At 35.7% G+C, this 21,737-nt stretch overlaps 2 protein-coding genes across 2 annotated transcripts in view; one reads left to right on the top strand and one right to left on the bottom strand.

Annotated features, from left to right (window-relative positions):
• Window positions 1–1,385: 1,385 nt before the first annotated feature.
• LOC120624636 (mediator of RNA polymerase II transcription subunit 19) lies at window positions 1,386–4,336 on the top strand. The gene is made up of 3 exons (XM_039891290.1): window positions 1,386–1,683; window positions 1,772–2,146; window positions 2,774–4,336. Exons 1-3 carry the CDS (start codon window positions 1,503–1,505, stop codon window positions 2,932–2,934), a joined length of 717 nt encoding a protein of 238 aa, XP_039747224.1. The 5' UTR covers window positions 1,386–1,502; the 3' UTR covers window positions 2,935–4,336.
• A 10,518-nt stretch (window positions 4,337–14,854) lies between these two features.
• LOC120624188 (dolichyl-diphosphooligosaccharide--protein glycosyltransferase 48 kDa subunit) overlaps window positions 14,855–21,737 on the bottom strand; it is a 67,719-nt gene continuing 60,836 nt past the window's right edge. The window contains exons 12-15 of the mRNA XM_039890563.1: window positions 20,568–20,823; window positions 19,074–19,214; window positions 18,046–18,233; window positions 14,855–15,708 (exon numbers count right to left, since the gene is read on the bottom strand). Of these exons, the coding sequence (XP_039746497.1) occupies window positions 15,598–15,708; window positions 18,046–18,233; window positions 19,074–19,214; window positions 20,568–20,823 (696 nt within the window). The 3' untranslated portion in view covers window positions 14,855–15,597. The remainder of the gene's footprint in view (window positions 15,709–18,045; window positions 18,234–19,073; window positions 19,215–20,567; window positions 20,824–21,737) is intronic.

Genomic DNA, 21,737 nt, shown 5'->3' with positions numbered 1-21,737 from the left:
ATGTCTTTCAAATTAGTAAAACACGGACACGTGGTAATAACCATAGAGAAACCCGGTACTTTACTTTACTTCGGGAATAATCGTACTCCAATGGATTATTTAATAAATAAAACCTCTATCTCGTACTATGTAGTATAAAACATGCACAAAATTGACATGGTGGTTTTGGATTACCTTATATTGAATATTAGCAAATTCATCAACTTCATGTCCTTTTTAACAGTTATTCCAGAGCTACTCAAAAATATTGAAAAATCCAGCACTTAAGAAAGCCTAATTTCACAATCTGCTTTAAAAGAATGAGATCAATGTTCGTCGATCACCAATCATACTTATGTGTTCGGTGTTCCCAATTGTCATTACTTGTTCCATGGAAATGACGCTAAAGGGATGAGCCACTCTTAAAATTGTTAGGATTTGGTGCTAAGCTTAGCTAAGTGGTACGGTTAAAGTGGTTCAGTTTCAAATTCCACGAAGCATACCATATGTAAATATATAGCTGAAAGAAAAGAGCTGTACGATCAATATATAAACTTTAATCACGCGAATCCCTTCGTGAGAAGTTTAAAGAAATGATATACTTACTGTAGCTTCACAATATAATTATAACAATATAGTATTTGTAAGACAAGATATTGGTTTACATAAACAAAATGTGGATATAAAGATTAGACTTACAAGAAATGGTTATAAATTAGTGACATCTGCATATCGTCTCCGAAAAGTACAGAAGTCATTTGTGTGTTTGAGTATACGCTTTTGAACTATGATTCCTAAGGTAATTTTGGACGTACCAATGCATAAGTTTAAGGAATATGTTAAAACACATTTATTGTAGCGAGGTTACTGTATATTTGATGAATTTCTTCAAGGTTGCTTGGAAGCCTCCGGCTCCACTTTCATTATTATTATTATCATCTCCCACAACATAGAAAAATGAATGTTTAAAATGTAAAATGTAAAATGTAAATTGGTGATGTTGGAAAAGAGCAACTGCTGAGTTTCTTGCCGGCTTCTTCTCGGTAGAATCTGCCTTCCAAACCGGTGGTAGAGTTACTACAAAAAGACGGACTTGACGTTTCAAAAGTACATATTAGGCCTACTTGAAATAAAATAATTTTGAATTTTTGAATCTTATCGATACTACTGATGCCAAAAACCACAAACAATTCATTGAATAAATTTAATAATATCTTTTAGGTGTTTCTAGAATGGGTCTTGTTCCTCTTTTTTTTCATGGTATTGGTTCTTCAAGCATTATAGAAGCATCTCAGAACCGGGTCGATTTTTTTCCAAAGATAATATAAACACTTAGTTCATTACCCTGTTGGTCTGTATCTGTGGTTAGACAACGCTCTTTATCAATTTATTCTCTATGGTTTTTAGAAGGTTTCGCAAAGGGAAGGGAAGAGGACTTTATAAATTTTGTTTTTTAAATTTTATCATTTTGTTTACAGGGATTTCGTTTTTATGTTAGTTTTTATAGACAATGCAGATGCAAGATGATGTCTGATCAGTTTAGGAAGGTTGAGCCCTATTCACCAAAGTCCTCACCCAGGGGTGGGAGGTCACCAGTAGTTTCACGACAGGATTCCTCGGGCACCCTCAAAACTACCATTTCGCTCGGCAAGAATCCTTCCATAGTCCATAGTGGACCTTTTTATTTGATGAAAGAACCTCCAGGTAAGATATTTAAATTGTATAATAAAAAATATAACTAATTATACAAAAAAAAAATGTTAATTCTCTTATGCGTATTTGTTCTTTTTAGCGGAATGTGAACAAACAGGGGCCACAAACTTGATGGCGTATCATGGATTAGAGCATTCTTACAGTAAATTTAATGGCAAGAAACTAAAAGAGTCACTATCATCTTTTCTGCCGAACCTACCTGGAATAATGGATGGACCAGGGCAAGAAGACAACAGTACTCTTGGTTCAGTCATAGCAAAGAGGCCAATAGGTGGCAAAGAATTACTGCCGTTGAGTAGTGCACAATTAGCAGGATTCAGATTGCACCCAGGGCCTTTACCGGAACAGTATCGCTATGTCAGTGCCACACCGCCCAAGAAACACAAACCCAATAAACACAAGAAGCACAAACACAAGGACGGCGCACCACCTGGGCAGGACACACCTTTACAAGGTAGGGTATAGTTTACTAACAGTGTTAATGGAATAGTAGTTTAACAAGTATCATTGACAAATACTATTATCATCGCAACCTCTCATCAGGATAATAATGATTGTTTAATTTAGGCAAAACCCATCTCAATATACATGTTAAAAAAGTAGAACAGTATTTCAAAAGAACTAAAACATAAAAAATTACCCCAAAAGAGGGTTCATACCCTATAACCTACTAGATAAGATTCTGCTTCTGTATTTTTAAGGAGTCTACAACTAATGCCACAAATTACCCTGCATAAAATAACTCATCATAACCTTTCCTCAGCTGAGTTTGTTGTGAGCTTCCTAGACCAGGTGTCTGAAGCCCTTGTAGCATTAGTTTTATGTTTTCCTATGTAGCCATCAGATCGCTGTTGTGTTTTGTACACATCATAACTGCCATCTATGGGTCTATTTCAGAAATATTTGTGTGTAAAATAAAATCTCTCAACATTTTCATTCATATTAACTTGTTTGTTTAATGCAAAGCAATGATAACTTAATACATTCATTCAACTATAGCTCCCATTCCAAAACTAAGACCATTAAGGCATTTTCTTCAAGGTTTCTCATTTCTTTATTTTTATACAATTTGCTGTTTCAGACTCATCAAACCCCGACACATATGAAAAGAAGCACAAAAAGCAAAAGCGTCATGAGGACGACAAGGAACGCAAGAAGAGAAAAAAGGAGAAGAAGAGGAAAAAACAGAAACACAGCCCGGAGCATGGCGGCTTGACACCCAACCAACACCCTGTTCCTTAGAGTTAAGTAGTTATATGTAGTTGTAAGATAATAGTGGAATTGCATTCGGTTTTTTTACGAGGTGAGGTGGAGTAAGGGGACATAATCTACAGTAACTTTTCCAATAGATAATTTTTATATATGTGACTGTACTCCTTGGCTACAGATGCATTTTATCATTTTCTAATATATACTATTTCTGCAATATGTAGAGGTTGTGTGGTCAACCAGCTGCAATCAGATCTCAATGTACATATTTTCCAGCTAACTATAAATTTTGAAGGATTCCTTCCTTAAAGGCGAAGAACTCATTTGTACTAAAGAGGCAATCAAATCAAATAGATATGTCATTACACAACCAACACAGCAGAATGTTGCAGGTTGATAAGAATAGATTATGTATGTTTCCTTTAAAAGATGTATTGTTGAGCAATCTACTTTTGTCATTTGAATTATTCTCATAGCCTCAATTTACATGTATTTGATGCTATTCAAATTTGAAAGTGATAACATCTGTATAACTAATGTAATATTAGCTAAAACCTATTTTTAGTAAGAGAGATCTTTGTAAATTATATTGCAGTTCTCTAAACTTATTGCTGTCACTTTTAAATTTAAATTTTAAATTTAAAGAAATTTCTAAAAGAGCAGCTTTTTAGTTTCGTTTCAGATACAGATACAACAGGTTGTCAGGTTTAAAAATATTGCTTTTCTGTTCTACAAGGAAGATGTGTAAAGGAAAGCACTAGTATAGCAGGTTAAGTTATGAGACCAAAGCCAAATCAGTACTTTTTCCTCAATATTCTGTTAATTGCGGTCAGCCTGGTACTTACCTTACCTAAATTTTGTGCTCAGCCTAGTATTTAAACCTCACTCACACCAAACTTGATAAGAATGCAGCCAAAAACTGGGCCCAAAGAAAAATATACATCACCGTGTCTTTTGTAATTTACTAGTTGCTATTATTTATGAGATCATCCGTTAAGCTGTTGAATATTATAAGGAATCGGCAGAGCTACTAGTTTAAATACAATCAATTATAATAAACAGTGAAATGAAACCTACCTTGGCCTTTGAATCATTGTTCATTTTCAGATTTCTGAAATAACACGTAGCCTTATTTAGCCAAAGAAAAGATAGGAAAATGTATGTGAAAAATTATCACACATTCTACAGGATGTGTGGTAAAAAATTGCTTATGGATGGTCTCTTAAAAAGATTTTTTACTACTTTCTTTGGGATTTATCCTTTTTTTTATGTAAAAAAATGTCAAATGAAAGCAAAACTTGTATATTATTATGGTATATTGTAGTTTGTACTCAATAATCGTTTTCTTCTATATTTTGTGCTTGTGACTTGTCACTCATATGAGTCTGGTCACTTAGAATCTTCCAACTGTGTAAATAAAGCCTTATTTAATGTACTTTGATTTTTTTTTTAGTTTCGTCCACATATACATCTTAAGATCAGGTTAAGGCCTGGTAATGGGATGATCAAATAGTGTAAAACTACTTAAATTTTTTGTGAATACAGTTTAAGCAAGTTAAGTCTGTATGTGAAGGTCTAAAAAAATCTTTATTGATATTGATATATAACATTTCGAAACGCGTTTATAGCCCCGTGTCTTCTGCGGGAGAAGCTCATCCTAACAGTGGTCTACCGGAAAAGACCTTTGGAGTCCAAAAGCAAAACATACCAAGAAAATCTATACTAATGTTAAAGCTGAAGAGTTGTTTTTTTTGTGTTCTAGAACTACCAGTAGAATATTAAAAAACGTTTTTGTACTTCATAATCTTATTGCTGGGGAAGGTAATTACTATTTATCACCGCGTTACGAACCTTACGAATCGAGCTACTGGAAAAAAGTTAGGTTAGGTTAGAACCGGTTGATGCGACACGGTGGGGTGGGTTACAGTAGGTACATTATGTAGTTCTTATCAGAATTTATGAAGGAAGGAAGTTGCGGCAATTTTGTTATGATAATTCAAAATATATAAATAAAACTCATAATTATATCTGAGATTGCAATTTAATCAAACTTTATCCACATTTATACAATACATCTTAACGTCTGTTTCGCTACCTATAAAACGCTCATTTTTAGTTATAACAGAAATAAATTATTAGTAATGCAGCACCAAAATACATACACCATATCTACTTACAAAAATTAAAAAATATATAATTAATACTTATATTTATCCATCTCGAGATCATCATAGACCATAAAAGATGAGAACCGAAGAACCGAAGTTAAAGCTCAAGGAATTGTAACTAAAAAACTACTGATTTGTTGTTGTATTTTAATAATGGATTTTTGGAGAATTTGGAATAGGTATGATGACTGTAACAAAGAATTACAAAATTATTGAATTTATCTAATGATATATTATAAATGCATTATGAAAAACGTATATTTATTCAAATACGTGAGATTGGTATTTATTTTCAATAACTAAAACTGCAAATTCTAGCGATACGCCATGACAGTTCAAAAACCGAATTAAAAAAAAATTACGGCGTCACTTCTATATAAACATAACTAGCCGTTTCCCGCCCGCTTCGCTGGGCGAATTGAAAAAGGAAATAAATTACATTTTATGTTTCATTTTTATTTATTTTTTTCATATTTTTATTATTCTCCTTTTTTTTATTTTTGTATGAACATAAATAGGCCCCGCGGATAGAACTGTATCGTCGCTGTAGCATCGATATTGTTTAGACTTACTCAAATTCCAAATTCCATCGATTTAGCCTGTATCTTTCATCCAGGTGATTTTTCTCACTAATATTCATTGTAACTTTCAATGTGCAATCATTATAACATTTCCGTGCCTTTCTTCCAAAAATTAATAATAATTGACATGAAGAAAAAAAAATTTGAAATGAGCATTGAAAGTTTAAGTTAAAGTCATTGCAAGTCTCATATGTGAAGTTGAAATCTGTCTAGGTTCAAGTGCGCCGAATTTTCTGTTAACTAAAATTTTCTCCGTGATATCAATTTTTTATAGAAAATTAATTGTGCATGTTTTTTATGAATTCTATTGGAATAAGTAACTAAATTTCTTTTCCACATCTCATGTGCTTGGAAAATGCATTCATTTTAATCTGTTACATTTCCGCGATCCCGCAATATAAGAATTCGTCGGTTATGTAGTCTGCAAAAGTAAAATGAATGTAAAATTCTTAGTCCGTTTATTGGATAGCTACATGTAAAGTTAAGTTTTTGAAACCTCTCAATTACTTTTTCTCCGCTGCCAAAAAGACGATTGTTGTAAGGAAATACACGAATATCCCTACATACACGAAGATCCCCACCAAATTTGGAGTCTGTAGAAGTTACAGGTTAGAAATAAAAATTTTAGATTTTAACACCCACCCCCGCAATTCCTGTCGGAAGTAGACTTTATTGAAATCCATTTTGAGATGTTCTTTATGTGAATAATAAAAGATTCTTACCATATTTAGAATTTTTAGAAGCTATATTTCGAAATTGAAATTTTTTATTGTTAACACCCACCCCCGCGAACCTTATTGGAGGTGATTCATTGTAAAATCCGCTCGAAGATCATTTTTATATTACATATAGAACACTCTCACTAAAATTGGAGTCTATAGGAGCTATCGCTATTGAAAATTTTCATTGTTAACGCCCCAGCAATCTTCTTTGGGGTGGGATATCGTAAAATTTGTTCATAAATCATTTTTACATCACTTATAGAAAATTCCTACAAAATTTGGAGCTTGTAGGAGCTTTAGCCGGAAAATTAAAAATATTAATTGTTAATACCCACCCCCGCAACCCCCTGTGGGGTGAGCTATCGTAAAATTCGTTCATAGCCTATTTCTACACCTCTTACAGAAGATTCCTACCAAATTTGAAGTCTATAGAAGCTATAGTTTAAAAACGGGAATTGTTCATTGTTAACGCCCCCGCAATCCCTTTTGGTGAATGAATTTCTTAAAATCTATTCATAGCTGACCTCTACATAGCAAAAGTAATATTCCTACCAAGTTTCACGTTTCTAAGTCTTATGGTTCCCAAGATTTCGTGGTGAGTGACTATATAGATGGGAATTCTTCGATTATCATCGAAATTTTTAACTTTTTATCGGGCTTTTTTAAAATTTTCTTACATACAAATCTTTCTCCTGACAATTCTGAAGATAAAAAAAAGCCCAATTGGTCCAGCCGTTCTCCACTACCGTGAGTAGATTCTTAGCTGAATGTAAAAAACCATAATCCGTTTAATACACTCTGTTGAAATCCATGAAAACAAAAGAATCAAGAGAAAATGCTTATCTTTTGTTTTTATTAGCGGGATAAATGTTCATAAAAGTAAAACAGCAATAAAAAAATGAAGGAATGTTGGAATTCAAAAAATAGATAGCCATAAACCATCTAGGAAAAATTTCGCATCGAATGGTGGTAGTTTCATGTCGATACGATCAGTGGTTTAGGCGTGATTGAGCCTCAAACGAAGACCATTTTCATTATATATATATAGATTTTGTACCGCGAGGTTATTAACTCTTAAAGGATGGTATTTGTGTTTGTGTGTACTGTGTGACCAATTATTACGAATCACCGTGAGGATTTACCCCTTCATAAGGAAAAAATGTGTTTATAATTCCTACAGGGATCATTAAAATTAAGGTAATATTACATGGTATTAACTATTTAGCCTGAACCGGCAGGCGCTATTTGCGCATTTCTAAGTAAGTTTCACACTACACATATACCGGTTTGATTCATAAAATTATCTCGAACCGGTGAGCCTGCACTCGGAGGTAGTGGGAATCTTAATGTTTTTGGTTAACGAGCTAAGCAGATGGCCAACCTCGTGATAAGTATACCATCGTCTATTCGAGGGGCATTAACCTAAGGCGTGGTTTTTAAGCCTCTTATAGCCTGTAATTATACAATGCTGCTTTGTCGCAGAAATAAGCATGCTGCTACAGAATTAAGTACATACAGGACCCTCATTCAGCCATTATTGCATGCAGTGTCCAACCAAACATTGTTTGGTTCGACATCATGCTGCTGCTGTACGAAAAGGCTCCGCGCACGCCTTCACACCCGCGGAATGTTGCTAGCTCAGAATCTTTTTCCCATTTTATGGTAAACGTGTAGAACATTAGAGGTAAAATCGTTACTGTCGACTGCTAAATGGTATGAAGTGACTAACGGCCTGCACGGCTAGCACAGGCAGGATACAAATTGTATCCCCTGACAAAGGATTTCATCAACGTGTCCACTTGCTAAAGCACGGCAACAGGGAATAGGAGATGTTTACCCCCGTTTATTACACGCATATTATTTTGATATTATTTCCATTTGTGCGCCAATGCTCTGACACTTGATAAAGCTGTGGTAGAAGTTAAATTTATATCCTTTCCCCGGGGAGATAATTGTCTCCAAACCCATGCTAGCCGTGCTGTCCGAGAAAGACTACTATAGTGGAATGGTTTTTGATGCTATTAGTCTTGTACACGGTTTTTGTTAGTTCTTAATTTTGTGCATCTTGCCACGGTTTGCCACTGTGAACACATCAAATACTATAATAAGGTAAGTCGCGAGAGTTGAAAAGGTAGGTTAGTGGGCTTAAGATTTTTATAATGCATGGCATCCCAGCTTTAACCCCTGCTCCCTAGAGAGAACCAATGCTCGATCTTTCGAGCGAGATTAGATGTCTTCCAAAATTCGTGGAGGTCATTATACGGAACTATTTTATGGTTAGTAGCTTTCAAGATTTCAAAGTTGAGTTCTCATCAACAGGTTCAAGTCAGTACGACTAACGAGTTAGAACTTTTCTAAGCAAAGACAATAGTGTTGCTAGTTAAATAAAATACGGTGGCGAATCGCCACAAGTTTAAGAGAATAGATTAGAAGACATTTAAGATTAAAAACTTAATATTAAGTGTAAAAGGTATTAAACTGAGCCAGATTAATATTACTAACAGTCCGCAAACTTATGTATTTCCAATGAACCAATCTTTTTTAGGTGTCGCCTCCTTTAAAGCTCTAACTGAAAAGATACATCGAATATTTATCGAGTTTTTTGCCGGCTTCCCCTCAGTAGAATCTTCAATCCGATCAGGTAATAGAGTCAGAGCAAACATACAAACAGTCTTCTAACTTGTTATAAATAATATTAGTCTTTATTTGTTAACTACCGTAAATTTTACATAAACAAATATCAAGCACCGATTTTCAACGCCAAGTTATTAGTTAAATGAGAGTAGCATAAGTAAAGTAAGTTAACTTTGTCGGCAGGTTTGCATTTAACTACCACTCGACGACTGGTGTTGTTCAAAACCAGTATAAAATTAAATATTTAGCGGGAGGGTAGTCCAAAAAATATAATATTTATTTCTAAAATGGAACAAAAGTTTTCTATTTTAAATGCTATTTATAATTTGCTGTAACTTACTCAAATAAAATCAATTATTAGCAACCCCTACACTGGTTGTTTTACAATTCCATTTTTTTATTTTTCTGTCTACCCACACCGCGATAACGGGAAATATATCGCATGGTTATGTGACTGTGGTAATTTCCAAAATAAATATAAATATAATTTGATTTATCTATATTGAACCTATTTAATTCTTGCACAATTTAAATTGCTTAGTGAATTAAATTGAAAAAAATACTATATTACAAATTCTGTTCTAAATTGTATTACTTATTAAAAAAATAGGAATACTGTTTCACTTTTAACTTTGTGTTTAAGGATATGAGGGAGATTAATCGGTAGTTTTTTTTTACCTTATTGTATTCAAGAATTTCAATGCTTCTCGCGTTCTTTACACTTTTAGGATTAGCTAGTGAATTCGGGACATTGACAACGAGAGTTTCTATACCCTCAGTTTGTTTAAACATAATTTTGTTTGTGACCATTAATAATAATAAAAAATATATACTACATCAATACAATCTAGCCCCAAAGTAAGCGTAGCTTGTGTTATGGATACTAAGATGACTACTGAATATTTTTATGAATAAATATACATATAAACATCCAGACACAGAAATAACATTCATGTTCATCACACAAACATATTCCAACTGTGGGAATTGAACCCACGGCCTTAGACTCACAAAGCCGGGTCGCTGCCCACTGCGCCAATCGGCCGTCATAGTTTAATAGTTATTGTAACAGTAGATATATATTCGGTTTTCATTTCAACCAACCCCCATAATTTCTACGATGGAATTAATAACATAACTAAATGAGTTGTATTATTTTTATTTTGAAACCACACGTCTATTTTAGTTCTTTATTTAATGGGCAAGTTTACACAATAATAATTTCCCTATAACAATCTATGATCATTAGTTTCCATCTCTCACGTAGTCGCACTGCATAGACCTACGTGTCTGCGAATGGAAAATTTAGTGATGCGTGCGTGAATTTAGACCTTCATTATTTCTACAGATCTCTAAAGTAATACCGCTTTAGAGATCGCTACTGGACGTGTAACTATATCTCAAACTATCACATTGCACTCAGTACTATTTTGAGCAATTCTTTTACACAATTTATTCCCTCTTGGGAAAATTCCTCGAAAATTAAAGTGTAGTCTGTAGTCACACTAGCGACAAATCGCTAAGACAAAAAAAAAACTTATGAAGGAATAATAACACTGAATATAAGGCAACTCTTTATCATATAAAAAAAATATGCAATTTTACGCGTTGTGGATATTTGGGATTCGCGCGGAGAAATATATTCACACAAAATTTTTAAACGCGATATGGTGGTGGGCAGTCAAATATCATTGTGAGATTTTGCACTAAGGAGCATAGAAGATTCTTATTTATTCCTAGTTTGAAGGTACGTATAGTCAGTGGGGATAAACGAAGTCTGAAGGGCGCTTTACATCTTTATTGTGTGTGTAGCTATTCGAAGGAAAAGAGTGAAGGCAAAAGAAGAAAAAAGAGAAAAGAATTAAAAATAAAGGCTATTCTTTAATAAAAATCAGATTCTTCCCAGTTTCTCTGCTACTTTTCTTGACAAAGTGAGCTTTTAGATTCAAAGATAGATGTCACAAAAAGAGTAAGACTTTAAAATATTAATATTCTAAGAGTAAAGCAAATAAAAAAGGTGGTGTATTAATTTTGTCGCTATAACCTACCTACGTCTAAAATAAGAGTTGCAATGTTTCATGGCATATACCCACTGGACACGATGTCGCGTACATTTTAATTATCTAAATGGTTTTTTTTCCATTTACTTTTTTAATTATTTGTATGTTGCTATAAGAATTATTGTGTTCATTATTACTATACGGGTATTATTAGGTGACGTCATATCGTGACACTACTCAATGCACTTCTAGGTTTCTCCATACATAATAAATAGTAGCGACTTTTTGTCGCGCGATGTCGCTAGTGTGAACTAAGCCGTTGTGTCGAGGAATATCTTACAAGACATCTATCTACGGTAAAACATATTTAAACATAACATTATGGTGGCTTTTGTTCTAATCATCGCTTTAAGCAATGAGATGTTACAACCTGCAGAGTGGACGATTGATTAGGTGGGATGCAAGCCTCAATTACTAAGGGACAAACAGGTAAAGAGGATAGAGAGGTAAGATTACCATTCAGCAAATGGTGTTATAATGGTCTCTTAGGATTTACGTGTGTAAAAGAGAGAAATAAATATTGTTTATTTTGAATTTTTATAACTATTGGTTCTATGTTGCTAATTAGGCAAGATGTCTTTGATAAACATGTACTTGGGGATTGCTATCCGGAACCGGCAGGGTGATAACATATCACACAGCAGGCTTGCGACAGCCGAAAATTTCGTGATCTTTGCTGACAAACGTCACTTTTGCATACATTAAAAAATACTCAGTGAAGTGACGTTTGACAGCAAGGATCGCGAAATTTACGCTTGTCATGAGTGGATTTTCTTGACGTCTTCATTGAGTTTACTTCTCCAGGAGTAATAACATCTCATTGACTTTAATGTTTTACAAAACACATGTGCATAAAATAGAGTACTTTAAATTCGGATAGTTTAATAAATAAAATAACAAATAAAATTTGTTTTTCTGGCAAGTTGAAGAATAATTTGACTCTTTATGGTTAGTAAAAAGCGAAGTTTCGGCAAGCTAAAATGAAAATCCTTTTAATATTACCTATACCGATATTAAAAATAAAACATTGCGTAACAAATAAATAGTCAGTTTTATTATTTAACGTAATTAATTAATGCACAGAAAATTATTTATATTACAAATTAATTAAAGTATTCATATACATTATACATTAGATGGTATAGTTTCTATTATACGTAAGTTTTATTTTGTATACAAATTATGGCTTGACTGCGATCTCTGACTTCAAGGCCAACCTAATTCTCTATGGAATTAAAGTTTTGAAAGTCCTACTACTAGAAATTATGCAAATCAGAATCTGTCTTATTATTTGATACATTTTGACAGCTTAACCTACAAGAAATGACAGTTTTTACGTCACAAATTGCGGTTAACCTGTCGAAGCTTAGTGATACAATGAGAGCGCAACTAGGTGTACTAGATAATGCATTTTAACCACCAGACATAGAGTTCAAAATACATAAAGCCAGTAGAGGATAGGCTAGACTAAACGGTTAAGCGTGTTACGATTTTAACCTTATAGAAAATAAGGACTCTAAAGTGACTACGCAGTCTAAGGTTTACTTCAATGACAAGTATCGATCGTAAAGACCAAACTTGAGAACCTGCTCTTATCTAAATGAGTTTTTTAATACGTGCCTAAAATACTAAAGCGCAAACGAGTGAGTGGAGTCTAGTTGACTGTCACTTATCGTTAACGCTTTATAAAAGTAACGATATGTAACGAAACTACACATCTTTATCGTTATGTCACGCGATCAGAGTTCTAAATTACACTGCTGCTTGATAAATTTCAAGGAATTACTACATTAATGACAAAGAATGTACATATAAAACATGACTCGTAAATTAGAATAAGAAATTATAGCATTTAAAATTACATTTATTTATAATTACATATTTAATAAAAATCATAAAACCTATAATTTTTATCGAAAAATCGAATCGTTATTTCGATCGAATCGGAAAATTTACAACTCTTTTTTTCAGTATAAAAAAAATATTACAACACAGATTATTTATTTACTCGGTCCTATTTAAAAAGGAGTCGTAGATCATTTTGTGATAATTATAATTCTATCATCAAAAAAACGTCACCAATATAATATCAGTTCATATGTATAAGGTCGGAAACACATATATAGCACGCCACGCGAAGAATGTTGAGTCGTATCAAATTTTATTAAGCAACATGAGTCGTGTGGCGTGGTGTCCGATGGCACGTGAAGGTAAGCGCATATGGTGACAGTTAACAACGCAATGCATTGCAAATGTCATCTCTTCGTACATCAATAGCGTAACACTATAACAATGTTGGCAGTGGCGTGCATAGAGGGTATGCACAGGGTATGCAGATGATATAAAATGAAGAAAAACGCCCGTACGAGTTATAAATACTCAAGGGGAGGCTTTCTATAACTCTTGTAATGCCTATCCGTAAGTTATTAATAACTCTTACTGGAGATTTTTTATAGTTTATATAATCTGCATACCCTGTGCATACCCTCTATGCACGCCACTGAATGTTGGGTAACTAGTCATAAAATACACATCCCCAGATAGTCCCTACCGAGAATCGAACTAGGGTCCAAGGCCACAGAGAGGTCGGCAATTTTATATTCAACTACACGTTAGCCATTGACTGCAAATCTCACCCTTTTTTTTTATTCTGCTACAAATCAGCCCTTGACTGCAATCTCACCTGATGGTAATTGACGATGCAGTCTGAGATGGAAGCGGGCTAACCTTTTATGACAGTTATAAGCCACACCCCTAATCGGTTTCTACGACATCGTAACAAAAATCGATTGGGGGCGCGTCTCTGTCGGTAGGGTAATAAACCGCAGCCAGACCAGATCACAGAAGATAAGGAATTTATAAATCCCCAAATTGCAAATTGTCCTTGCCGGAAATCGAAACCGGATCCTCCCCCATTCATAAAGCGCTGAACACTGCGCCTGGGGCGTAGACTTAAGGTTTGTTAAAGAGTATGTCACAATAGTAAGTTAATTTCGGTAAAATTTTTGCGGTGCGATTCCATTATTTTATTATTTTTCGCGGTTATACGATTATCCGCGCTACTTCAAATGCGTACATATTTCCCGCTATACAGGATAATTTTGTAACCACTGCGGATTTTTTTTTTTTTTTTGGTGGTGCGGTATCGGTAAAAGAACATTTTTATATCTAACACTAAACTTTTAATTTTTTTTTTCACCATGTCAGAGCATAAAAAAGCCAATCATGGCTACTAGTAATAGGTATCTATCTAAATAAATAATAGCCTACTACCTTCTTAGGCTGCATCATCACTTACCACCAGGTGAGATTGCAGTCATGGGCTAACTTGTAGTGGATTAAAAAAAATGCAACTTAATGTGTGGCATGCATAGGTAGGTAGGTTTTTCAATTGTAATTGTCTAAGTTATTATTATGCTTTATTTTATGGAATTACCGCTTCGACGATAGGACCGAGTGCGAGAACGTTGATCGCAAGATAACAGCTGAGAGCTATATTTATGTTCATAAATTTTACATAAAAAAAAATCCGCACTGAAAAAATAATTATCGCGTATGAGGCATTTATGAGGAAGAAGTTATTGTTATAATTCGATGGTCAAAGGTGCTTTGTAGGGTGGATATTCTTTACTCTTTCTAACTTGTCCTATTCTATAAACAACCGTTTTATTACAATTTAGTGTAAAATATTCTTTAAAAAAAAAACAAACGAAATAAAAAGACATTTCCTTAATAATTTAAAAATTAAAACATTATTTTTATACTAAAAACGTAATGAAAAAATTATTTACACATTTAGACAAGTAAGAAAATATGCACTTTACGTATGGTGTAGAAAGAGGAGAATCGTTTGAAACCTAATTGATCAATAAAGCACTAAACACACAGACGCTGGGGCGGGAAAAGTCCGGGTGAACATGGATGGATTTTCTTAAATTCATAGATATTGTATGACATTACAACCCGGAAGTTTCCTCTCACGCGCGAATTTTTTTTCCATCTTACATTGGAGGTTTCTATAATCATATCTAGAGAGTCTCTAAACAATATTCAAATTTTATACAATTTACTACAATAGTGATATAAAATTGGAAAACTATTAATAGGTTTACTCGATCAGTGGGGTCGTATGAACCTATTAAGAGTATTTGAATGAATGACCCAAATAGTGACAAATCCCGCAGCCACGCGACTCCTGCACTGGCTGTAGGGTGTTTCTTAATGCACTCAATTCATATTTATTCTCTTTGTTATTTATAATATTGAAATGCAATGAATAACCGGATTGAATATTTGTGTTAACGATCGGAATATCTGTCGCCTTTACGCCGCGTCACTCGCATTCGCCGTACAAGCTCTTTCCTAATGCACCGAACTTTTTTTTAACTATTTATACTAGTGAAATGTTATTTATTACCGGTGAATAATTGGCTTTGGGGCGCATTAAATAAGCGCCGTGGTAAAACGAAAAAGCTATCGATGTGTATATGTCGCTATAGGCTAATCAGGCGGCGTCGCTCGCGCAGGCCTGTCACAGTTCCTTGAGCAGCGCAGACTTGGCGTTCTTGAGCTTGTCGAGTCTCTTCGTGAGGTGGCTATTCTCCGTCTCCAGTTCCTCAACTCGGTTGAGAGCTTCTCTCGCCTGTGGAGCAACCACATTATTACACTCAAGTCTCAAGAGTTATATGAGAATATTGATATTTAATTATTAGACACAATGGATGTTTTAGTACACACAAAATTGGAATGGAATTCTTAAACGCGTTGCTTTGCGTGTTTAAACAATTTAATAAATCGTAGTTTAACCTTTGTATGTGAACTGTGTGTGAACTAAATTGGCAGGTCTAAAGTAGCGCTATGATTTTAAAAAGACCCCTTTAGCAAAGGCTATACAACGTGTAACCGAATTACGAAAAACTTGAAGGGTTCATAAGGATAACCTTTTAAAAATATTAAATCAAAAGAACCATGTTTATTCTTCTATACAAACTGATTCAAAACATTTTAAGTGTTTACGTATAACAACTTTATTGGAGGTAAAAGACCGACACGCGCATAGTACCTACGCTACGCGACACGAACTTAATTTTAGTTTTGCGTGTGATGTTCGAGCTATTTCTGATTTCTTTCAGTAAAAACTGTGGCAGTGGTTTACTCACAATCTATTAGCGTTTCGGTTTCACGGATAAGTCTCACAGACAGTAAATAATGTACCTCTAAAGCATGTTAAGTAATATTTCGGTTTTCATTTACACGTGACATAACGACCTGTCAATTTATTTATAACATATGTGTACACACTACAAACACATGGCGGGCTTATGTGTAAGTATAACTAACTATATATAAACTAGCGAGCTGTCTATATTATATCTTATTTATTCCCCCACAGTCCTTGACTTCAATATCACTAAGATATGATGCAGAATAAAATTTTAGGCAGCTAACCTGTCAGGTGTTATTGACGGCCATGTATATTTGACGGCGCGTTTTTAATTATTTAATAAATCATTCAAATGTGCTTTTGCGTGGGCATGCGATTTCTTGCCAAAATCGCGTGTGTATGATTTTTCTATCACCAATATTATGAAAATTAAGCTTAATTTGCTATACTCCGCGAATAGCAGGAGAATCTGTATGGTTTAATTTATAATTTCTTCAATCCTTTTACTCCACACCAAACAGATCGACACGAGGATACTACGCACGTTTCGCTCCGAAACCGGATCATCCTCAGGAGATGTTGACTTTACAATGAAAAATTGTTAAGTCAACATCTCCTGAGGATTCTCCGGTATATATATTGCAAAGTAAGCCTGCTTCTATCCAATATTCTATCACCAAGATAGTTTCGTTTAAGATGATAGCGCGCGACAGTGTAGCTATTAAAATAACAACTGACACAAAAAATTAAATCATAAGCCCGCGAAACGACAAGGGTTCCAAGTATATAAAAAAATAACCGATCTCACGTTATAATAGTTAAAACATAAACAAACCGATTTTATAAAGACTTTCTCAAACAGAAATTATGCCCAAAACAAAGTCGCAGGTATCGCGCGGGTAGTTTTCTAAAAAAGGTTTCTACATTTAATCATATGATCCTTTATCGTGTTATTTTTACTTAAACATGAATGTTAAATGTTGGTAAAAACCAAGAATGTTAAAATCTAAAGGTCGGGGACTATATTAATATATTCTAGTCAACAATCTGTTGAGAAGCGGGGTCACTCCGGGTATTCAAAATAACTATACCGTTAGGTATCGCCATTGTTTATAACGGCCCAAAAATCAACCACATCCTGCAAAAGGAGATTTAACATCAACATCGCAGCCATTGCTTAATTCCAATTAAAAAAAAAAAAAAACTTTTTTATACCATGACCCAATTGTATGGACAATAAATGTAATGAACAATAAAGATTGTTTCTATAACTATCACATTGTTACGTCATTATCAGCAGTGGCGTGTATGGAGGGTAACCGAGTGATTTTTTACGGCTGGCCCGCATCTCAACGCTGCTGACACCATTTAATACACCGCATTGACCTTTGCTCGAAAGGCGGGCGAAAGTTCAAGCCACGCAAGGCAGTATAAACAATCGACACTCCGGCTACATTAGCCACACGTAGCCGGAGTGTGCGTGGCTTTTCGAACAAAGGTTAATGCGGTGTATTAAATGGTGTCAGCAGCGTTGAGATGCGAGCCAGCCGAAAACAATAACTCCGTTACGCTCTATGAATGCCACTGCTGATAATGATGTGACAATGTGATAGTGATAGAAACAATCTTTATTGTGCATTACATTTATTGTACATACAATTGGCTCATGGTATAAAAAAGTCTTTTTTTTTAGCGTAAACAATCACTCCGTTATTAATAAACGTGACATAGCGTAAACTCTCCTCATTCTGAGAGGAGGCCAGTGTCCTTTACTGGTTCATGAATATAGTTTTTGTTTGTCCGTGTGTCGCGTACCTCTCTCTGCAGTTTTCTCCGCTCCTGCTTAAGCATCTCCTCGTGCTCGTCTTGGTGGTCCTGCCTCGCGCGCAACCGAGCCACTTGCGCCTCGAGGCGAGCCACGGCCGCCGCTTGCAAGGCCGCCTCGGCCTCGGCTCGAGCCGCGCGGCCTTTCGCCTCAGCGACTGATTTGCGTAGCGTCTCCACTGTCAAATCACAACATCCAACATTTGTTACCAATTCGCACTGGACGGCCACGGCACGGATGGCTACGGCCTTTGTCATTGTGGGAGGCGAACCGTGCCCTATAGTGGGCCGGTATAATATAATGAGGATCTTTGTAGTAGTTGGGATTTCGGCTAAACTTCCGGGGGGCTGAGTTCGAATCCCAGCACGCACCTCTAACCTTTCTTAGTTACGTGCGTATCAAGCGATTGAAATATCACTAGCTTCAACGGTGCAACATCGTGAGGAAACCTGCACGCCAGAGAGTTCTCCATAATGTTCTCAAAGGCGTGTGGAGTCCACAAATCCGCATCGAGCCAGCGTGGTGGACTAAGCCTACACTTTTGGGACAGGAGATCCTTAGTGGGCCGGTAACGGGTTGATATTAAAATGATAAATATTATAAATATGATAGATTTAAATTTAAAAAAAACGTGAGCGTATAGAATAAACCTAATTATAACAAACTAAATTTGAATTTAGTTACACGTATAAATGTTATTACAAAAATCTATTCTTATGATCATCTTAAAATTACGTTCGGTGTCCGAACGTAATTTTAAATAGATTCAACAATTTTTAACGAGCTCTCTGAGGTAGAATACAATAGAATAGAAAAACTATATTGCAACACCACAATAGGAAAAACACAAGGAAAACAGTATTAGTACTTAGCATTAGGGTGCAAAGGCGGCCTTATCACTAAAAGTGATCTTTGGGTAGGTACGTGAGCGGTGATGTTGTTTTGTTATATTTGAGCTTAACACAAATTAAATTAGAATTTGGCTACAAGTATAAGTGTTATTTGAAAGATAACTTACGTTCGGTGTCGTGATCGCGGTCCAAATGCGAGGCGACGCCGTTTTGCCTCGCGGCCCGCTCGTCGTTCAGTTGGAGCTTCAGTTTCCGCACTTCGCCCTCCAGCGTCGCCTTCGCACTCACCAGCCGCTCCAGCCGGACGTCTGCAAGCATCAATGATATTGGATTGGCGTTACTTTGCGGAAATCCAAGATATATTATGAAAATGAAGCTCAATTTGCTATAGTCCGCGAAAAGCAGGAGAATCTGTATGGTGTATAATCTTGCTATAAATATATTTGGGTGGTGAATAATTGTTAACTTAACAATTATTCATCGTAAAGTCAACATCTCCTGAGGATGCTCCGGTTTCGGAATGAAACGTGCGTAGAGGGTACATTGCCGAAAGTCTGTTTGGTGTGGAGTATAAGGATTGAAGAAATTATAAATACATTGCCGAAAGTCTGTTTGGTGTGGAGTATAAGGATTGAAGAAATTATAAATTACACCATAAAGATTCTCCTGCTTTTCGCGGAGCATAGCAAATTGAGCTTAAGTTTTATAATAGCATCAATGATGTTTTATTGATGGACACAAAACGATGACAGCCTTATGTTAAGGCGTTAAGGTAGAATTTTTCTCGCACTATCGGTTCCAGCGCTTCATCGCACCGGAACATCTATAGGCGGAGGGTAATCCTGATTGTGTTGAACTAAAAACTAAAAATTGTTGAATCTAGTTAATACTCGCTACCCACAAATACGTGACGCTAAGCGATCTAGCGTTCCAGCGCTTCATCGCACCGGAACGCTAGATCGCTTAGCGTCACGTATTTGTGGGTAGCGAGTATTAACTAGATTACACAATTTTTAGTTTTTAGTTCAACACAATCAGGATTACCCTCCGCCTATAGATGTTTCACATCGAAACATACATTTTAGAACTAATAAATTCAAAGTCAAAAATATCTTTATTCAAGTGGGCCCATAGGTGGCACTTTTGATGCGTACACGAGAATTACACGGTAGCGGGTGATGGCGATAACCGCATTCGTAAACTCAAAACTATGGAGGGTAGAGGTAAGGAGGATCATCTGTGTATATGAAAAAGTGTCGGCAAAATGTATTAAATTAGGATGGCGCCACATTTGCATCAAGGTAACTCTTAAAAGAAGCGCCAAATATAAATATTGTTAGAGTAGGCTTGAAAAATAAACAAGGAAGTAAGGTTATATTTACCACAATATTTTGTACAACGTAAGTTGTTGAAATTCTCAATAATTAACTACTTTAGTCGATAATGACATTAAATTTTTTAACTCGGCATACTTCAATTCATCTACGATTGCTACATTCATACCATACCCTGTGCATCCACCAGCGCCATTGTGGAGGATTTTTGAACTGTTATTTAGCGCATACAACTGGACACTTTTTCAACTTTTCTCCCATATAAGATGACTCTCCTTACCTCTACCCTCCATACTCAAAACTAAAGTTAATAGACATAATGGTTACCGAGCGTGCCCTCGCCCGCCTCGCTGAGCAGCTGTTCGGACTCGTGCGACACGAGCGCCAGCGCGGGCACGTTGCCGCACGCCGGGCCCGCGCCCGCACCCGGCGCGCTGGCCGCGTCCACGAAGGCGCGGCCGGCCGCCGCCGCCGCCGCGTCGCGCGCGCGCACGGCGTCCCGCGCCAAGGCCAACTCGCGCTCCAGCGCCGCGTGCTCGCGCCGCAGCCGCTCGTGCTTCGAGCACTTCTCGCGGTGCTCGCGCTGCAACGCAACGACACCTCACCATAGTAACAACTATACTTATAATAAAATTCAAAAATTCAAAAAATTCATTTATTTCAAGTATGCCTAATATAAGCACTTTTGAAACGTCAAGTCTGTCTGTGTGTAGTGACTCTACCACCGGTTCGGAAGGCAGATTCTACCGAGAAGAAGCCGGCAAGTAACTCAGCAGTTGCTCTTTTCCAATTTCAACAATTTAAATTTTACATTTTAAAATTCATTTTTCTATCTTCTGAGAGATGAAAGCGGAGCCGGATGCTTCCAAGCAACCTTGTCATTAAGAAATTCATCAGTTGTATAATAACCTCGCTGTAATAAATGTGTTTTAACACATTTTTTTAACTTATGCATTGGTAGGTCCAAAATTACCTTAGGAATAATAATAAATAAATAAATATACTACCACAATACACACACCGCCATCTAATCCCAAAGTATGCGTAGCTTGTGTTATGGGTACTAAGATAACTGATGAATATTTTTATGAATAATATATATAAATACTTATAATATACATATAAACATACAGACACTGAACAACATTCATATTCTTCACACAAACATTTTCCAGTTGTAGGTATCGAACCCACGGCCTTGGACTCATAAAGCAGGGTCGCTGCCCACTGCGCCAATCGGCCGTCAATAATAAAACTGTAACTGGAAGATTTCCGTACATCCCCACTAATTTAATTATTCTTATTCGTGTTTTTACCTGCACTTGAAGGAATTATCAATTTTATAAATTTAAAATGCATATATTATATTTTTATAATAAAATTATAAAAAACAAGCAATGTGTCTTGTTTCAAACGTGTCTCATTGTAATATGGACCTTTGAAAAAGTGGATCGAAACTGCAACGTTTCCTACTAGATGACGCTACAGTCGCTATAA

Source organism: Pararge aegeria, chromosome 6 (assembly GCF_905163445.1).
Source record: "Pararge aegeria chromosome 6, ilParAegt1.1, whole genome shotgun sequence".
Classification (NCBI taxonomy): Eukaryota; Metazoa; Arthropoda; class Insecta; order Lepidoptera; family Nymphalidae; genus Pararge; species Pararge aegeria.
Note: the sequence above shows the minus strand (reverse complement) of the source record. Positions and strands in the feature narration are given on the sequence as shown.

What these genes read in the sequence shown, in the direction of transcription:
- LOC120624636 (XM_039891290.1), top strand. Translation starts at nt 1,503, where the DNA reads ATGATGTCTGATCAGTTTAGGAAGGTTGAGCCCTATTCACCAAAGTCC. An exon ending in TTTGATGAAAGAACCTCCAG is followed by an intron (nt 1,684 to 1,771) that starts GTAAGATATTTA and finishes TGTTCTTTTTAG; the next exon opens with CGGAATGTGAACAAACAGGG. An exon ending in GCAGGACACACCTTTACAAG is followed by an intron (nt 2,147 to 2,773) that starts GTAGGGTATAGT and finishes TTGCTGTTTCAG; the next exon opens with ACTCATCAAACCCCGACACA.